We start from the raw sequence: 18,598 nt of genomic DNA on the forward strand, positions 1-18,598 counted from the left end.
ATGCGCTGCGAGGATTGGAAGAATAGGAAAATCGGTTATGATTGATTATATAAAGTATAACCCCTAATAACCGTGATATTCCTATGTTGATAGCGATTATTGAAAATCAGAGAATAAGATCTTCTCTGATTATTGATTATTGAACAACTATGATAGGAAACCTAAATGCCACACCTGACTCTTGCTTCTTCCTCCTGGAAGTCGAATAAGAAGTAATGAGGAGCTCGTACCTTCCCGCTTCTATAGTTATACTGTACTTCCTGGAGTTCGTGACAAGGATGTTCGTCCCTGTTAGGGTAGGGAGTGGTCGAATCGCAGCATTAGGAAAGCTCGGTGAAAGAGGTAACGAGAGAGAGAGGAAGTGCGAATCGAGAGAGAGAGGAAGTGTGAATCGAGAGAGAAAGTGTGCGAAAGTGATCGGTGAAAGAGGTAACGAGAGAGAGAGAGGAAGTGCGAATCGAGAGAGAAAGTGTGCGAAAGTGATGAAAAAGTGTGAATGAGCATATGCGTTCTAAAAATTCTACAAATCTGAATCTGAACAGAGGTTGGTAAATTTAAATTAATATAAATTATACTTAATATATATTTAAAAAACTATTCTTTAATTAAAATTTTTATTATTAATTTATTAAAAAATTTCAATGAGCAGGAAAATTTGTAGGAAAATTTTCCTACGACTTTTCCTATAATTCATCAAAATATTATCTATTAATTATATTTGCAACAAAACAAAACTTGTAGAAAAAAAAATTGTAAATTTTTTTTAGAATTTTTTATGTGCAAAAAATATTTGCAATAAAATTTGTAGATATTTTTTGTAAATTTATTTTCGCAAAAATTTTGGCAAGAATTTCCTGCAATTTTTAATTTGTAAAAATTTTCACAAAAATTTCATATAATATTTAATTTGTAAAAAGAATCGCAAATATTTCATGAAAAATTCTTTTCGTAGTAAAATCCGCAAAAAAAAAAAAAGCATATTTCTAGTAGTGACAATAATGTTATCAACTATCAAATTATTTAAGTTATTTAGCAACCTTAAACCATTGGAGATTCAATGTTCTATTGCCAGAAAAAATTACCGCATTACACAACATGTGAATATGGGACCTCGTGTTTAGATGAGGCAATAAAACATTGAGATATTTGCCAAAATGATCAAATGTTTGCAGAAGTATGCACAGATTTCCTCAAATCTGCATAAATGCTTGAGATTGTAATTTCTCCATTCCAAGTGTTATGAAGAAAATAAAAAAATTTTACATCCTCCAAAAAATTGAGGATCAAAGCTTTATTGCAAACAAAAATACATAACTAAATCACAACTTAAAAAAAAGTACTGCACTCTACCCATTTTAAAACAATTCTCTAGTACTAGCTTTAACATTATTTGAAATTGATTACTTCTGCACCAAAACAAAAGTTAATTAGAATGCAATAGTTTAGTTCAAACAAAATAATATGGAATTACATTTTTTACTAAACTTACTTTAAATTCAACCATTCAATCCAACCCTAACTCATTATACACAAAGTCATTCAAATCAATCATTAATTCACGAATTTATTAAGATAAAATGTTAGATGTTCTTACCTAGATAAATTCAAGAACATAAAAATATACATTCATAATAATTCAATTAACACCCTAAGAGATTTAGGGATCACTTCACTACTCATATCCCCTCATATGTGCTCATAAATAAAACATTCTATTGACATTTCCGTTTAAACTACTTATTATTGTAAATCATTTTAATTCTCTCCACAGACTCAAACACGACAAGTATATCAGCCGTTCAAGTAGTAAATTTATATCGTATCCACAAGGACTAGTAGGTAAAATAAGCATTTATTGACTATTCGTGACTAAAGATTCCACTTTCATAGATTGTCATGCAATTCAAATAAAAGTTATGACCTATGGAATGTTAAAACTATAAAATGAATTATTTTGTGTGTGGAAATGGTAGAAATGATATTGTGGTTTTGTAAGATTGTGGAGTTAGATATCACCGAACTACACACTAGTGAATCTTTAATCTCTTGTTACATTCATTGCTTAGTCAACTCATAAGTTTACTCAAACCTAATCCCTTAAAGAAAGAGCCTAGGTGCGGATAGTGAATATCAATTCCTTGAGTATCCAATACCTACACCTACATTACGGGTTAGGGTTTAAGATTACTAATGGGCTAAGCTCCATTCCTAGATACATTTCCCACTAGGCATTTGTTTCAGAGCTAGTTTCAATGGTTATTTTCCAATACCCAATGGACTCTATATCAAGCAAAGGAGGATCAATCCAAAGCAAGTATTAAGAATAGAAACATAACACAACAATGAATGAAACAACATATATATATATATATATATATATATATATATATATCATCAAAAACGTAAAGATTACATAAGAGTATCGTTGGTTACATCTAACCCCACAAAATAATGGGTAGAACCGCTCAAGACAATGAGGGTAAAACAAAAATAGAGATGGAAGAGAGATGGAAGAACCGAAAGAAAGACCCACACATGAACGGTCCTAAGCACCGGGAATCCCTTCCTCAGCTCCTAGAAGTCGCCCAATGTGTGAAAGAGGGGAAAATCCTTGAAGACTTGATCAAATACAACCTGGGGGAGGCAGGATAGGGTTTACATGCCCGACGCGTTATACTTCGTGACCGGCATAGGGTCTTCCAGAGAGGTAATTACTCTCTATTTTGAATTGCGCCCGGCACAGATGCTTTTGTGCCCGGCGCAATGCTGAAATGCATAGGTGATACTCTGTGCCTCTCAAGCCCAACGCGGGTAGTCTGCGCGCGGCCCAGGTACTCTTTCCTGCTCCTTAGCTCCTTAAATTTCCAATCCTATGGGTCTTCTATCCTCAATTCTCTAACACAATACCTGCACAAAAAATGAGGTGTATCAAGGTATTGTTAGATAAATTTTGGGTTAGCTATAGCTGCACAAAAAAATGAATCAAAAATAGAACAATTATATTGCAAGAGTGCATGGGGTGAGTGGAATTGTTTAATAATTCCTATCTAAACATATGTATAAATGAGACTTAACACATTCTCATCCTCTTTTATCTTGAGTGACGATTCTATAATACTACATGAACTTTCTACAATATTAATCATTACTTTCTTCTTTCTCCCATAGTCTCCTTTAGATTCTCATCTACAAATGTTCTTAGTATTTTAAAATTATGTGTGGAAGAACATATGCATAAAGTTTTGATGATGCCAAAGCGTTGAAAAAAATAAAAGGTCAAGTTAAAGCAAGTTGATCAAGAAGCAAGATCTCAAGAAATAACTATATAAGTCTTGACTACTTAGCTTGATATGTAAAATGAACTTTTAGAAATTGCAAATTTCACTTGGCCATTAAAATAAGGATTTCAAAAAAATCTAAATTTAGTCTTTTTGAATATAAGAATAAGTTTTTGAAAAAGAAGGTAAAAAGAGTATTCAAAAGATTAAACAAAAATATTTTAACTGGAAAATAGAAGTTTTCTATATCTTAAGTTTTCATAAGCTAATTCAGTAATATCTATCTGGTAATCGATTACTAGTTGATGTAATTGATTACCAAAGAAAGAAAACTTCTTTGTTCAAGGTTTTAATGTTAAAATGTGCTCTGTTGATCGATTACCAGTCATTGTAATCGATTATCAAAAGATGAAACTTCAAAATTTGAATTTAAATGATACGTTTCAAATATTTTGAACTTAAAAACCGTTGTAATCGATTATCAAGTCTTGTAATTGATTACCAGAGTATCTTTTCTAAAAAATTATAATCTTCATGAAAAGACATAACCTAAGAAATAATTGTCTACAAATACCTATAATTTTTCAGAAGAAGGTTATGAACTCTATGTGAAAAAGTCATATACAAAAACTCTTGGCCAATTTCATTTGCATTATTCTAAAGAGTTCATTAAGATCAAAAAGGTGTAATATATATCTACTCTTAAAAGAGAGTTATTCTGTAATTCCAAATTGATCATTGGATCTGTAAAGGAGAAAGGGTTTTTCTCCTAGTTGATTTTTGAATCTCAACACAAGAAAAGGGAGTTCCAAGGTATTGGAGGATTCAAGTCTTGTAAGATTTACAAGAATAGTGGAAATCTCAAGTGGAGACTTGAGGACTGGATGTAGGCAGGATTGACCGAACTAGTATAAAATTAAGTTTGCAATTCTTCTTTTCCTACACTTTTAATTACTTGTTATTTAATTATGTTAGAGTAGTTTTGCATCATTCATTCTTTACATATAAATTTATATAAGGAATTGAATTTGTAAGAAAGTAATTTGAAAAAATTTTATAAGAAAAAAATTTGAAAACTTAATTCACCCGCCCTCTTAAGTTATATGAGGTTATTTGACTAACATTATGCATAATGAAAACCTAACCCCTTTGTTATTTTTTTTTAAGTCTTAGGATTAGATTCACAGTTTAACCTAAACTCTTCTTTCTTTTCTCTCACTTCCTTCTTATTTTATTTAATTAATAAAAATATTATTTATATTATAAATTTAAATAATTAAATAACTAAGTTTATAATATAATTTTATTAAAAACAATTCTTGTTATTTTATTTTAGAAAATCAGGATGTTATATTGATTGATTATTTCATAAATTATTTATACAATATTAATTAAAATTACCTTAATTAAAAATATATTGCATTTCTGCATGTGTGTATTTTTATTATTTTACTCATATAATTAATTATATAATTTCAAATATATATATATATATATATATATATATATTAATCATATAATTATTATAATTAAAAAATAGAAATGACAATGATTTGTATATCATAAATGTTAATTATCATAAAAGATATTATAATTAGTATTGATTGATTCTTTCATAATATGATTATAAATTCATTTATTATATCGTTAATATTAATCTTTTATAAATGTGACTCACATCATCCAACTTTTGTGAATATAACGCATATCTCTTGAATTTTTGTGAATGTGACACGTTATCTAAACTTATTTGTAAATCCACAAATGTATTGTGATATGATATAATGATATGATTATTACGTGAGTTAATTACTTAATCCTTTTATTAATAAAAAAAAATCTAAAACTTTCTCATTAAGATTTTTATAAAAAATATTATCACATAAAATAATTATTCATGTTTAATATATATGGGTATATTATCTTGTGTCACATAGGTTAGGAACGAAAAGGATTTTGATAAATATGTATGACGACATCACACAACATGTAGTACAGTAGGACTGAGATCATTACCAAATGGTGGATCACTGACAAAACAACTCATATCCTTGTGACCCAAACTGGGGTAGCGTTTGCAAGCTGTACCTGGTCTGCTCATTCCCTCTCAATTCACGTCGTGGGGCCATCACTCCTTCGAGTGACTCCTTCAACAACCATATTTATCATGTATTAGCAAGGTTATTACGATGCCTCTATCTTCATTTTCTATCTTTAAAATAAAGTCTTGATTTCTTCAATGGACTAATTTTTTTCTCTAAAGTTGAAAGAGGAACTTTTCTCAATTTATCTATCCACTAAACTATTACATGATACTTAAGCAATTTATATTTGAACTTCTGCATTAGTTATTATTGAATTTTATAAAATAATGTGTAAAGTAATTGATGGGATAAGGGTATAATTGAAAAAAAATGATTAATGTAATCTTAAACTGTAAAAATGATAAATAAAAAAAATTCTCAAATGAACAAAAAGAGTACATTATTGATGTCATTTTTATTATTTATTAATTAATATTTATGTGATATAAATATTTATTAAAATATTGAACAAATTTTACTTTTTTATCTAACAAAAAAAACAACTCTCTTTCACCAGACTTAAAGTAATATATTCAATGTCAAAATTGAATATCAAACCTTAGTTTTTAGTTAATGAACATAAATATCAAATCATTTGTTATAATAATTTTAAATTAAGTAAGATGTACATCAACTCCAACCAATAATATAATAATAAAATAAGTAAAGTTTTAATAAGATATTTTATTAAAACTTAATATAGTATTTTAGAGGTTTTGAGGTATTATTCTTCCATTAAAGAACGTTTTTATCTCACCTTTAAATTTTCATATCAATTTTTATTACTTAAAATATTGAAGTGAAATTACCATTTTATTTTAAAAATAATAAAACAAAACCCAACATTAGTAGTGTCCCTAATTTTTATCCTCATAAAAATTTGTACTCCTGAAAATGGTCGATATGAACACTCATTTTCTTGCTTATTTTCGAAAGCATTCGTTTTCTTTTTCGGCATTAAATACCAATGCAATATTTTCTTTCTTTCACATTAATGAAAAAGTGACACAACGAAAATACAAACACTATTAAGAATCCAAGTTCGACTATGAGTCTTCAACTCGTGCCAGGTATCAGACGTTCAAATATCTAAATTAAGGATCAAAACATCCAACTTTATCTCGTATCAAAATTTGTTAATATATACTTAGTTGTTTTTTTCAAATATATATACACTGATAAAATATAAGAATGCAAGTAATATATTTTCCACAATATTCCTATTATTGAACAAACACAAATTTTAGTTAATGTGTTAAAAATTAAAAATGTAACTATTAAAAGCATTTATAATTTTAAAAATTAAAAATATTTAATACTTACTTCATTAAGTAATTAGCAAGTATTACGTTTATTATACTAGTAATTTTGATTAAGTAAAATTAAAAAAGAATAAAATTAAAAAAAATTAAAATTACAAGAAAAATATACATACTCAACATAAATAAATAAATATTAAAATAAAAAAAAATAGATTTTAGGAAAAATGTTAATTTTCTGAAAGGAAACTAATCAATTTGAAACTACAAATGACTTTTGAGTCCAAAAAATTAATATAGAAAATTAAAAAGTAGTTGAATTGAAATTTGAGAAGAAAAAAAATAAATCTTAATATATAAACTAATAATAATTAAAAATTGTAAAATATAAATTTAAAAATGGTTTTAGTCTCGGTAAAATAAACAATTTTATTTTAGTTTATAAAAAAAATTCTGTATTTTTTATCTTCTAAAATGGAAATTATTACTTTTTATTTGATTTTTAACCAAAAAAATTAATAACTTTTTTTACCTTAATAAAATGCTTTTTACTTTTCTAATTTTATCCTATTTATACTCCATAATAAATAGAGATTTTTTTCATATTGAAAGCGTAAATTAATTAAAATTTAAGCGATAAATAATTAACAAAAAATAATTGATATTACCTGAAGCGTTGAAAATGACATAAATAAGAATAAAATTTCTCCAAAAATCCGACTCTTAAAAAAGCGGCAATTAAACAGAGCTATTACCTTAGTTTCCTTTTATCTATCGTGTAAGGTTTTTTATATTCTTTTGCACATACCGAGAAACATAGTATTCATAAAGTAGTTTTGAAACATTTTAATATATCTTTTTTATTGTACAATAAATATATACTAGTTATAAATATGTAAATTAATAAAAGTAAGGTGCAAAATAAAAATATATTTTCTCCGATTTTAAATATAAATAACAAAGACACATGTTTGTCTCACTCAAATATACATAAATTTTAATTAAATTTACTCTATTTAATACTGTTATCTTCAAAATATTAATTATTTAATTGAAATTTGTATATCTATTTTATACTTTTTTTAATAAGCTAAATAAAATTAATAAGAGTACAAGGGACATTTTAATCTATATACACAAAGTTTTTTTTTAAAAAATAAAAACAAAAACAAAAACATAAATATAAACAGTTAATACATTCCACGCCAATCAAAAACTAAAAATCCTTCAAAATAGGCAGCTTAATTAACCTATACACAACAAACTTTCTATATTGCAGATACTATAGTACCAAGAGAATGGGATGATAAAAAGCAATCCTCACAAATGAGTAACACCAAACTAGTGAGACAGTAAGCTAACAACCAATGTGCAATATTAAGATAGACAAACACTAAGAGGATTGAACCAAGAAAAGAAATCATAATTGAAAGAGGAAAATCTGACCCTTAACCATCTCCATAAACGTAATTATACCATATTTGATATTTCAAAAACAAGAATTATTTTAGAATTGAATATGAGATCATTTATAACTAACTAAATTGTCCACATAACAAATAACCATATAAGAATTCAACAGTCATGGTACTTTGCAGAACAATAACGAAGTCCATAAAACTGTTCCAAGTTTTGCACATAACAATTATGCATAATAAAATTTAATCCTAATCAATTAAAACATACCATCCAGAATTGGAAAGAAACCTCACACTAAAAAGATAACTAAAATTATTAAATTATTTTTTAAAATAGAATTAATGTAATTACATGACATTAACTCACTTTTAATTTTGTGAAGATTAACTCCCTTTCTTAGTTAATATGAATTATTTGTTTTTTTTTACTTAAGGAGTAATTATTAAGAATAATCAATGTTATTTTAAACTTTGAAAATGACTCGTAAATAAAACATTTTTGTTAAAATTGACGACTAAAACACGTAAAGATAGTATTTAAAAGAAGAAATCTTTAACTACCAAAAGGAATACAATTCTTTATGACATTTACATAAAAACATTAATTACTTACCACTACTTGCATTCAATCCACCATTAACTACAAAACAATGGGGGCATAGGTGGAAATCCACCTCGTTACAATAAATCGACAGTTGAAGAAAAACTACATCAAACTTTCCTGATTTATGCCAACAGCCACGGACCAAAGCATCCAACGACGGAATTCAAATCTGATCAAAAATGTGTGTCGACGCCCGAGAAGTCCAAACAATACGTATCTTCAAACATGTTACTGTCGCCAAATACTACGACAACCACATACTATCAAACTTCAAACCCTATGCAAACACCCTCACTAATTGTAACTTGTGCCACTAATTGGAAGGAACGTGCCACCTTTCCGTTTTCTAACAGTCCTTTTTGGGCAACACAATCCAAAAAGGCCATCATTTGCGCATTGTTTGTTGCATTGCTCCATAGTATGTGCACATTGCTACTAGTACTAACATTCCTGTGCAATGCAACAATTACACATATTGTACACAAAGACAACATTTATATGATAACCTTTTGCGACCAAAATATCAAGAGCTCCTTCCAATATCTTTGCCAGAAAATTCTCCATTACCAAATGCTGCAGTAACATCCAAACCACCACCAATAGATGTGATGAGTGCTGATAAGCCTCCACCAGAAGTGCCACCCGCAGCCATCCCCAATCCTAGAAAATCAAGAGTGGTGTGTTTTGGACCAAACATTGAGGGTGCTGTTCCCATCATCAATTCCTTTAGTCCAGAGCTACTCTCAGGTTCCACTTGCTGCTGGCCCCATTGTAGGCCATCTGAAGAGGCTGAAGCTGAAGATGAGGACATGATGCCGAAGCTGCGAAGCAGAGAGGCGTTTGTGGCTGTAGCACCCATTTGAGCAGCCTTCTGCAGCAATGCCGTGGCTGACATGACCGGCGGCGGCATCGGCGGCGGCGTGAAAATTGGTGAGGCGTTGGTGGTGGAGAGGCAAAGAGATATGGCCTCTGATGATGATGGAGCTGAGATTTCTGCTGCAGGGTGATCTGCACGCCCTGTTGCTCTAATTAAGTCATTGAATGCTGGTGTTTGAGATTGTAGGGTCCCAGAATGTGTTGAAGAAGCAAATAAACTTGCAAACACGCTACTTTTATTGCTGGTAGCACCGCCATTGCTGGTTGAGCAGGTGCTATTGCCACAGCTCCCACTTAAGGTAGTAGTAACAGCTTCTGGCTCCTCAATAGGATTATTATTTTCTGGCAACTCTGAAACATGACCAGAAGCAAAAATAAAGAAAAGCAAAGCAGAAACAACAACATGCAAAACAGCAACAGCACATTATTATAATGAACTATTATTAATTAATAGTAGTAGCAGGAAAGAAGAGCAAAAGCAGCCACTTGAAAACGCATACTGAGAAAGTTGGTGCCTTTCTTTTTAAGTTAAAAGTTCAGAAGAAAAGAACAAAATAATAGTTTCTCCTCTATTGAAACCCACTCCCCCTTTCCCCCAACCCCCCCCCCAAAAAAAAAAACACAAATCTTTTCCTCTTTTTAGCTTTGAATAATCTTTGAACCTCCCTTGCCATCAATTGCACAATTTAGATCCCACAGCCCCATAAACACCTTTTAACCTCTTTATTTTCATCACTTAATTAACAATCTCAGATCACCCCATCCTTTTTATCACACACAAGCCACACCCAAAAACAAAACCAGACAAAAACTACTAACCTCCAACCTCACAAAACAAACAAAAACAAACACATGTTTGATTTTTTTTTTAATAATTTTTTTGTCTAGTTTTACGTTTTAACCACATCACACGCGACAAAAACAAAAGCCAAAACAAAACATCACACGCTTTCCTAATTAAGTCATTAATTATCTAATCTACCTAGGTTCTGCGTCTGCAAACCAGAGGACACGACACTATTCGACTGAGCAGTACTAGCAGAAGCCACCACCGTCGCCTCCGTCGGCGGCGAATCACCATTTAAAACCTTAGATTCATTCTCCGAATCCGGCTTGACAACAGTGTGAGATCTGGAACTCTCCTCCGCCAACGCATCGCAAAACGCCCTATGCGTGATGAAGCTATCCCTCCTAATTGAAATCCAAACAAGGCTTAAGCGAAAGAAAGAAAACATGGTGGAGAAGAAATAAGTAAGAAAGAGAGAAAAAGAAAAACCTAGAGAAAACGGTTCCGCAATCGCACTTATACTCCCTGGTGCCGCAGACTTTGGAGTGCGCCTTCCAATCGGAGTGAACCGCGTACTTCTTGGAGCACTTGTCGCATTTCCACTTCTTCTCGCCGTGCTTCCTGCAGAAGTGCTTCTTGATCCCGGTCAAGTCCCCAAGGGCCCGAGAAGGGTCGTGGTGCACGCACGTGCGCTCGGGACACACGTACACTCGTTTTCTCACCTCCTTGCTCGACCTCTGCCGCAGCTTCCACGGCAAGTTGTGGCCGCGACGGTGAAGCTGCAGATTCTGGTCCCTCTGGAACCCCTTGTTGCATATCTCGCACACGAAACGGTTCGTCGCTAACAGCGTCTTCGGCGACAGAGCAATCACCTCTGCCTCCGGATCTGACCATAAAAATTAAATAAATATAAATAAATAAAACCACAGAAATTAATTGAATTGAATTGAATTGAATTAAAGCGCGTTTGTCGTTTTGGTTTGATTTGATCGAGGTTAATTACTAGGTTAGGTTACCCGGCATCCCAGGGAGGTTTCGTTTTTTCTTGGTGGCGGCTTTTGTTTGGTTGCCGGAAGAAGAGACGCTAGCGTCCCCTGAAGCTGTGGAAGCGTTGTCCATATCAACAACCAAACTCTATTCACCAAGCAAACAAGACTTTTGTTAGATAAGATAAAACTTTTGCTTTGCTATGCTTTGCTTTGTTTTCTCTTTAGGGTTTCTATTCTATTATTATTATTATTATTCTACTACTACTACTACTCTAATATCCACCGGTCAACCTGAGCATTCTTTTTTTCTTTTGTTTATTTAATTTAACCTCGTTTCTCTCATTTACCTCGCTACCTACCTACCAGCTCCAATAATGGAACCAAAATTAACCTTAAAACGGAACTACTCCCATCCTTAAACCTTCAGAAGTTCACACGCTCACGCACTGGAAACGCTTCAGTTTTCACACCGTACTTTATTTTTTATTTTTTATTTTTTATTTTTAATTTACTTCTCCCGAAGTTAACTCGGTTTTTCTAAATTAGGTGGCGAGGTTGATTTGTTAGTAGTAATGAAGAGGGTTAACGAAGGCGGTGAAATTATATTTGTTTATGTTGCGGCTTGGGTTGAAGAAAGGTGCAGAAAGAGAGAGAGAGAGAGTGAAACTTTGTGTCCAAGTTCGTGTCGTCTACTCCACTTGTCGAGGAAAACGGTGAGAAGTAGTAGAAGAGAAAGAGAAAGAGAGAGTGGAGGAGGAGTGTTTAGTCACACGTTTGTCGTTTTGCGCTTTGAGTCTTTGCATAGTTTGAAAGTTTGAATCCGTATGGTGTAGAAACCGACAGGGACAGAGAGAGCATTGGTGGAACGATGAATATTGGTAACAAAACAATTTCTCAAAGGAATACAAAGTCAAAGAACCGACGATGGTTATCCATTGTTTTGCGCCACTACGGATTTGCCACGTTTCCTTTTGTATCTTCTTATTATTGTCATTTACTACTTTGTTTTCCTTCTTTATCTGCGTCTGCTTTCAAAACACTTTTCTTTCTCGCACTACTGCTAGTAGACTATAGTTATACACCCCTTCAATTCATCGTCAACGTTTTGATGCATCAATCATCAACAAGCTTTTTTTTTATTTTTTATTTATTTATTTGATAATGATTATTTAAATAATTTAATCAAAATATTACACAATAATAATTATGTTAAGAATTATATTTAAAATAATTAATTATTTGAAGGCTTAAAAAATTATAATAATTCTTTCATATTATTTTATATTTATTAATTATGATAATAATTATTTCTTTTTATAAATTATAAATACCCTTTACTTGGACAATATTGTTTGAACCAGTAATATTTAATATAATTAACGTATTTTTAATATCATCACTTATATAACTTTTTTTTTATCTATTAAAGATGTATAACTTTTTCTTGACTGCTTAAGAATAAAGTATTATTATTTTTATATAATTTTATATTTAAATTAAAGATCATATCATAATCTTTAATTAAGAAATACAAATATCAAATAACTTAAATTAATAACTTTTAGTTCATCACTCATATAATTATGTATTGAAACTTGAATATTATAATTTGTTAAATAAAATAGAATATATATATATATATATATATATATATATATATATATATATATATATATATAATATTTATATTGCATGTATCTTCTTTGAGAGACAATTTTATTCAAGATAGTCAAACACCTTAATTCATCACATTGTGGGGGACTAACTCTTTTTGCCAAGCTCCGATTGCTTACAACTCCTATTGAAAATTTTAATTATTTTATCACTATTATTTATATATATATATATATGTATATATATTTTTTAATATTGTGTATAATTTTTTCTCTTTTAATTCTTGTAATGGTATAATGTGTACTACTATTTGAGTAAATAATTTATGTACTTGCAATGTGAAAAAAATTCTTACATTGTCACCTAACTATAAATTCTCAATTTGTTATATACAATAAATTTGTTTACTTTTACATAATTACTTTAAAAATTAAGCTAGATGATTTTGATTAATTGATAATGTTAAAAAAATCTACGCCGACAATGTATGAAATAAATCTTATATGAAATGTGTTTTGTTATTTACATATTTTATTATTGAAATAATACAATTTTAAAATAATAGTTTAGTAATATAATCATAATATATGAAATTGTAATAGAAAAATATTTTAAAATATAATCAAAATTATTATTTCATCTTTTATTTTAATTTAAACTTGATTTAGTTCTTTATTTTTTTATTTTTGGTTAATCTTCATTTTGTTGCACCGATTTTTTATCTTCAGCTAACATCGTTAACAGAAGTGATGGATGGGGTCATATAACAATTAGGGTTGAATCTGGTCAATTTATGTGGTCAGGAAAGGATAAATAACAAAGAGGTAAGGGTGGAAGGAAGTAAAAAAAATATTAGACATATAGATGAAGTTTCATCTGAATTGGATTAGAGATTGAATCTTTTAGTAAGAATTATCAAACAATCATGATGAATGCACGTTTGACTGTTTGTTGTTATCGTTGTGTTTTTAACTATTTTGTAGAAGCATCTCTTTTGTTACTTTTGCGTTGAGGTGTATTGAAATTTATGTTACCAAAATTTTCAACGAGAATATAAACATATACATGAAATCTATATTTATATTCTTCAATGCAATACAAGTGTGATGTGTCCATTGTTTGACATTTTTATTAAAAACATAAATATGTATAAGAATAATACAAGTCAGTGAATATTTAATTACCAAAATTGCACGTATAAATGTAGTTAAGAAATTCATTTATCTAATCTCAATTTTCAATGCGTAGACCAGATGTATATATATGTGTTATAGTCATAGTGTGCATGCTTACATATTGTCATTACTTGTAAACAAGGTATTTGAAGTTTATGAAAGTATTCGCACAGTCACACAACTTTTGATCCAATCCCACTATAAATTTGCACAACAATCATTCTTCTCTTGAGTTAATTAGCTCTTTGATTAAGAATATTGTACTTAGTTATCTCACCAACATTATAATAAATATTACATATAATGATATATAAAAAAAAATATTATTAAAAATATTATATATGTAAGTATATATTTACTTGACATATATTTATATGTAATGTTAATGTTAATTTTGAATTAGATTCAACAACATATATTTTAGTGTTACTATAGTATATATATCACTGCATGACAATTTTTTTTATAGGATCATTTCATTCCAATTAAGAATAATGTTTTTTTTTATCCCTCAAAAATAACTTTCTTCGATCCTAGTTTCAAATCAAATTAATTAGTTAATTATTTATCCATTTGTTTTGCATGCAATTCTAATTTCTTAAATGATCAAATAGGAACTTAATAAAAAATAGAGTATCGTAATTCATGTTCATTGTTTACGTGTAGAAATTGTAAGGGAACACTAGTATTGAACATGTAACACAGGTTTTTACGGAAAATTGATTGCATAAAAGGATTAAGAGCACAAATGAACCATAACACATATATAGTTTGTTCACTATTGCATTTTTATTTCATTCTTTAGAGTTTGGTTTGCAATCTTCTAATGTATGTTAATTTTCGTTGATTAAACCTTAAACAATAGAAATTCCATAGACGACATAAAAATGTAAAGAGATTAGTAATCGCTCGTCAGTTCTTTGGTTTGTTAGCTAGACTCATGTCCTTTATTATTGCTACAATAGGCTACAATTGCCTTTAAGTGTTTTTTTAGCATATCAAGATTTTAGTGTACCATTATTGGGACTGATAGAAATGGTATTAGAAGAAGGAATTTCAAGTTGGATTAGGAATTTATTTTATTATATCTCTATTTGAAAATGTATTCCATTCTATTTTTATTAATTTAGAGTGCATCAATAAATTTTTGATGAGTCAAGTCTAAACAAGCTTTAGAAGGATACCATTAATTAACTTATCTCTATTTGAGCATAAGTCCCTTTTTAGGCTTTGGAGGGATTTCAGTATATGTTAAAAAGGTGCCTCCATCACGACTTCCAATTAAGACGGTTAGTTCAAATATTCTCTAGTGGGCTATCTTGCTAAAATATGTTCATTATTGATGTTGCGTGTAAGGGAACCATGCTAAAAATGTCCTTTGAGGATGCATTTACAATGATAGTTGATATGGATTCAAATAACTATCAGTCTTCAAGTGATAAACATGTGACCAAGAAGTTTGTTGGGATGTACCAAGTTGAGGCAGGGAAAACTTTGGAGCTAAAATTAGAAACACTTACTAAACAGTTGGAAACCTTGATGCAGGCCTAAGCTCAATATATGTCTACACTTCCACCACCTACGAATGAACAATATGGAGCTACAAGTCATGAAAGTAAGGATTGTCAAATAGCAATTTCTTTACCAAGGTAGTTGAGGAGGCTAATTTTGTTGGCGATTCTGACAGGAACTAGAATGACTAATATTCTACTGCTTATAATCTGAGCTATAGGTCACCTTACTTGTAGAATTAAAATGTTTATAGGCAACCTCACATGCAGAATCAAAATCAAGGCTTAAGACACTGAAATGAGACTGAATTGCTTGTTATAGCTATCCATTTTAAAGTTTGCTCTACTTAAGTTGTTCTCTAATGACAATGACTATACATTTAAGTTGAAGTTGCCCTAAGATCTATCACTTTAAGTGTATCATTGATAGTGCAAGTAGTGAGTTGTTTAACTAATTTTTGGTGGATTTTATACAATGATGAGTTTGTTTGGGTAAACTTCTTCAAAGGTACTTACAGGAGAAGAAAATAGGAAAAAAAATGAAATTAGTTTGTCCAAAAGATAAAATTAGTTTATGCACAAACTAACTTGTAAAAACTTTCATATTAATTTTTTTCTTTACAATAGTGCAAAACAAACCATTAGAAAGAAAAATGATTCATATAATTATCTTACAATTCTTAAAAACTAAATCAAGAATTGCAATCAGAAAGTAAAACTCATTAGTCCAAAAAGAACTTTTTATGATGGAAATTTTATGTCAGATGTTATTCATATGACATAGAAAGTGGCACAGTAACAAAGATTAAAATATGGAAAAACTTTTTGTGGCAGATGTTGACTCACTTGTCATAGAAAGCCCTTTCTTTGTCGAATGAGTCAACATTTGTTATAAAATGTGTTGTAAAAGGTTATCTTTGTAATTGATTCCAACCTTTTTATAGAGTATAATGACACTCCACATAAAAAGTATTTTAAAATTTAAAAAAATGCAATTTGCATTTTTCAACACCAAACTTTTGTTTTAGGTTTTGTCTCCTTTCCTTTTTCTTCATCATGGTCCTCCTCCTCCAACATCCAAGTAGATTATTTTCCTCTTTTGCATTCATTTTTTATTTTTGCATATTTTTTTGCTATTGATTAAATGTTGATAGTATTGTGGCTTGGAAGCAAAAATTGTGGTACAAATGGCTAAATATGGTAGTGACAAACATTGTGGTGGAAGACAATGTGAAGATAATGTTGGGGAAATGAAAAGATGTGAGTACGAGAGGAAAAGTGGTGGTGAGTTGTAATGGTGTGTTGTTTTATCCCTCAAGTGTTTAATTTTGATAATGGTTTGAAATACCAATAACAATAGTTAAGAAATAGAAAGTATATGAGAGGGAAAAATTTTGGATGAGTAATGAGTGAGTTATGATGAAGATGTGAAATTAAAACTTTGTACTTGAAATTTTGTGCCTATATGTAATATGAGATGGTTGTGCGTGATGTAATATGAAATGTTGATGTTTGACCTAAGAATGATGTGTGCATTGTTTGAGACATTGGTGAATGATGAATGATGATGTATTGGTGTTGATATGATGAGATGTGTAAGTCTGAGTTGCAATTGAGTTACGGTTTGGCAATGATGAAATCTAAGTAGGGCTTGGTATATTGTGGAGAAGTCCAAGCTTTGGTTTGACAATGATGAAATCCAAGCAGGGTTTGGCACATTGTGGAAAAGTCCAAAATTTAGGGTTTGGCAAAATCAAGTTGGTCATTGCGTTGATGTGTGTAATGTTGGTTTCTATATACAACCCATGCATTGCATACTTTCTTTGGTGAGGTTGAGTAAATCTATGTAAGAGAGTATTTATGGTCATCTACCTAGACTTTGAAATGTTTTGGTAGGGAGTCTCTAATGGGGATGTGAGGTAAGCATGGCCAACTATAACACTTTGATTAGATCCTAGTAGATATCCTCTAATTGAGAGTGGATTGAGAGGGTCACCCAATGTGTAGTGATTTGGTTCATGACTCTTAGGCTACCTTGTATTGGTGATGATGAGATTGATATCACATGAACATAGAGTTAGGAACATGAGTTGCATGAGTCATTGAGTAGTGGTGTGTATGATTTTGAGTTTAATGCATTAAATGGAGTATTATAACTATTGAGGATTGAATTAATTGTATTAATATGAGTTGTGATTGTGTGGTGTGCTAGTATACTATCCCTATCTTATATGTGCTTAAACATGTGTGATATATATTCTCAATCCTCTTATTATTTTTCTGGTTGTTTTCTTGTTTGGATTGAATGTTGCGCAGAAGCTAATCATGTATACAAGGTTGAACATGAAGGAGATAAAACTTGAGGCTTTAGTTTTATGTTGTCATGAGTCTTATTTTATGCCTTTAACTTACAGTTGTTTCATTATGTTGGTTTTCTTGAAAGTTTTGTATAAAAGGTCAGTTTGTACCTTTGATTTTGAACTTATAATGATGTTTACTTTCCTTTTTATGCTAAAGAGATTTATTTAGTGAACTATGAACCCTGTTACTTGGAAGATTATTATAGATACTTTTTAATTAAATGTGTTTGATAAAAAAATATTTATTTATAATGTTTGGGATAGAAGGTGTCACACACATAAAAAGTTAAGACTTTCTATATCATTAATATTTGTAACAAGTGTAGAACTAATATAAAGAATCTTTTTTCATCTCATTAAAAGTGTCGCACACATTGGTGATTGTGAGGACGTATTACATATATAAACAATTATTTTTGACTCTCATGTTAATTACTTTAGTAAAATAATAATTTTTCTTTTAATAATATCGTTTGTTTATACCACTCTCCCTCCCCACATATTATATGTAATATTTATTTTTTAACGTTATATTGTGTAATATAATTTTAGTTTAATTATACTTTTAGTCTATGTATATGAAATAAATAAGTTTTTAATTTTAGTCTTTAAAATTATTTATTTTCCAACCCTCCAAAATTTG

At 29.9% G+C, this 18,598-nt stretch overlaps 1 protein-coding gene across 1 annotated transcript; it reads right to left on the reverse strand.

The window, feature by feature from the left end:
• Nucleotides 1-8,570: 8,570 nt before the first annotated feature.
• On the reverse strand, nt 8,571-12,122 carry LOC109789825 (zinc finger protein ENHYDROUS). The gene is made up of 4 exons (XM_020348860.3): nt 11,323-12,122; nt 10,796-11,192; nt 10,502-10,710; nt 8,571-9,870 (listed from the first exon to the last, which is right to left on the reverse strand). The coding sequence occupies exons 1-4, from the start codon at nt 11,423-11,425 to the stop codon at nt 9,167-9,169; spliced, it is 1,413 nt and encodes a 470-aa protein (XP_020204449.1). The 5' UTR covers nt 11,426-12,122; the 3' UTR covers nt 8,571-9,166.
• Nucleotides 12,123-18,598: the final 6,476 nt, after the last annotated feature.

This window comes from Cajanus cajan, chromosome 5 (genome assembly GCF_000230855.2).
Source record: "Cajanus cajan strain Asha chromosome 5, NIPB_CcT2T_4, whole genome shotgun sequence".
Classification (NCBI taxonomy): domain Eukaryota; kingdom Viridiplantae; phylum Streptophyta; class Magnoliopsida; order Fabales; family Fabaceae; genus Cajanus; species Cajanus cajan.

What these genes read in the sequence shown, in the direction of transcription:
- LOC109789825 (XM_020348860.3), bottom strand. Translation starts at nt 11,425, where the DNA reads ATGGACAACGCTTCCACAGCTTCAGGGGACGCTAGCGTCTCTTCTTCC. An exon ending in AAACCTCCCTGGGATGCCGG is followed by an intron (nt 11,193 to 11,322) that starts GTAACCTAACCT and finishes TTTTATGGTCAG; the next exon opens with ATCCGGAGGCAGAGGTGATT. An exon ending in TTTGCAGACGCAGAACCTAG is followed by an intron (nt 9,871 to 10,501) that starts GTAGATTAGATA and finishes GTCATGTTTCAG; the next exon opens with AGTTGCCAGAAAATAATAAT.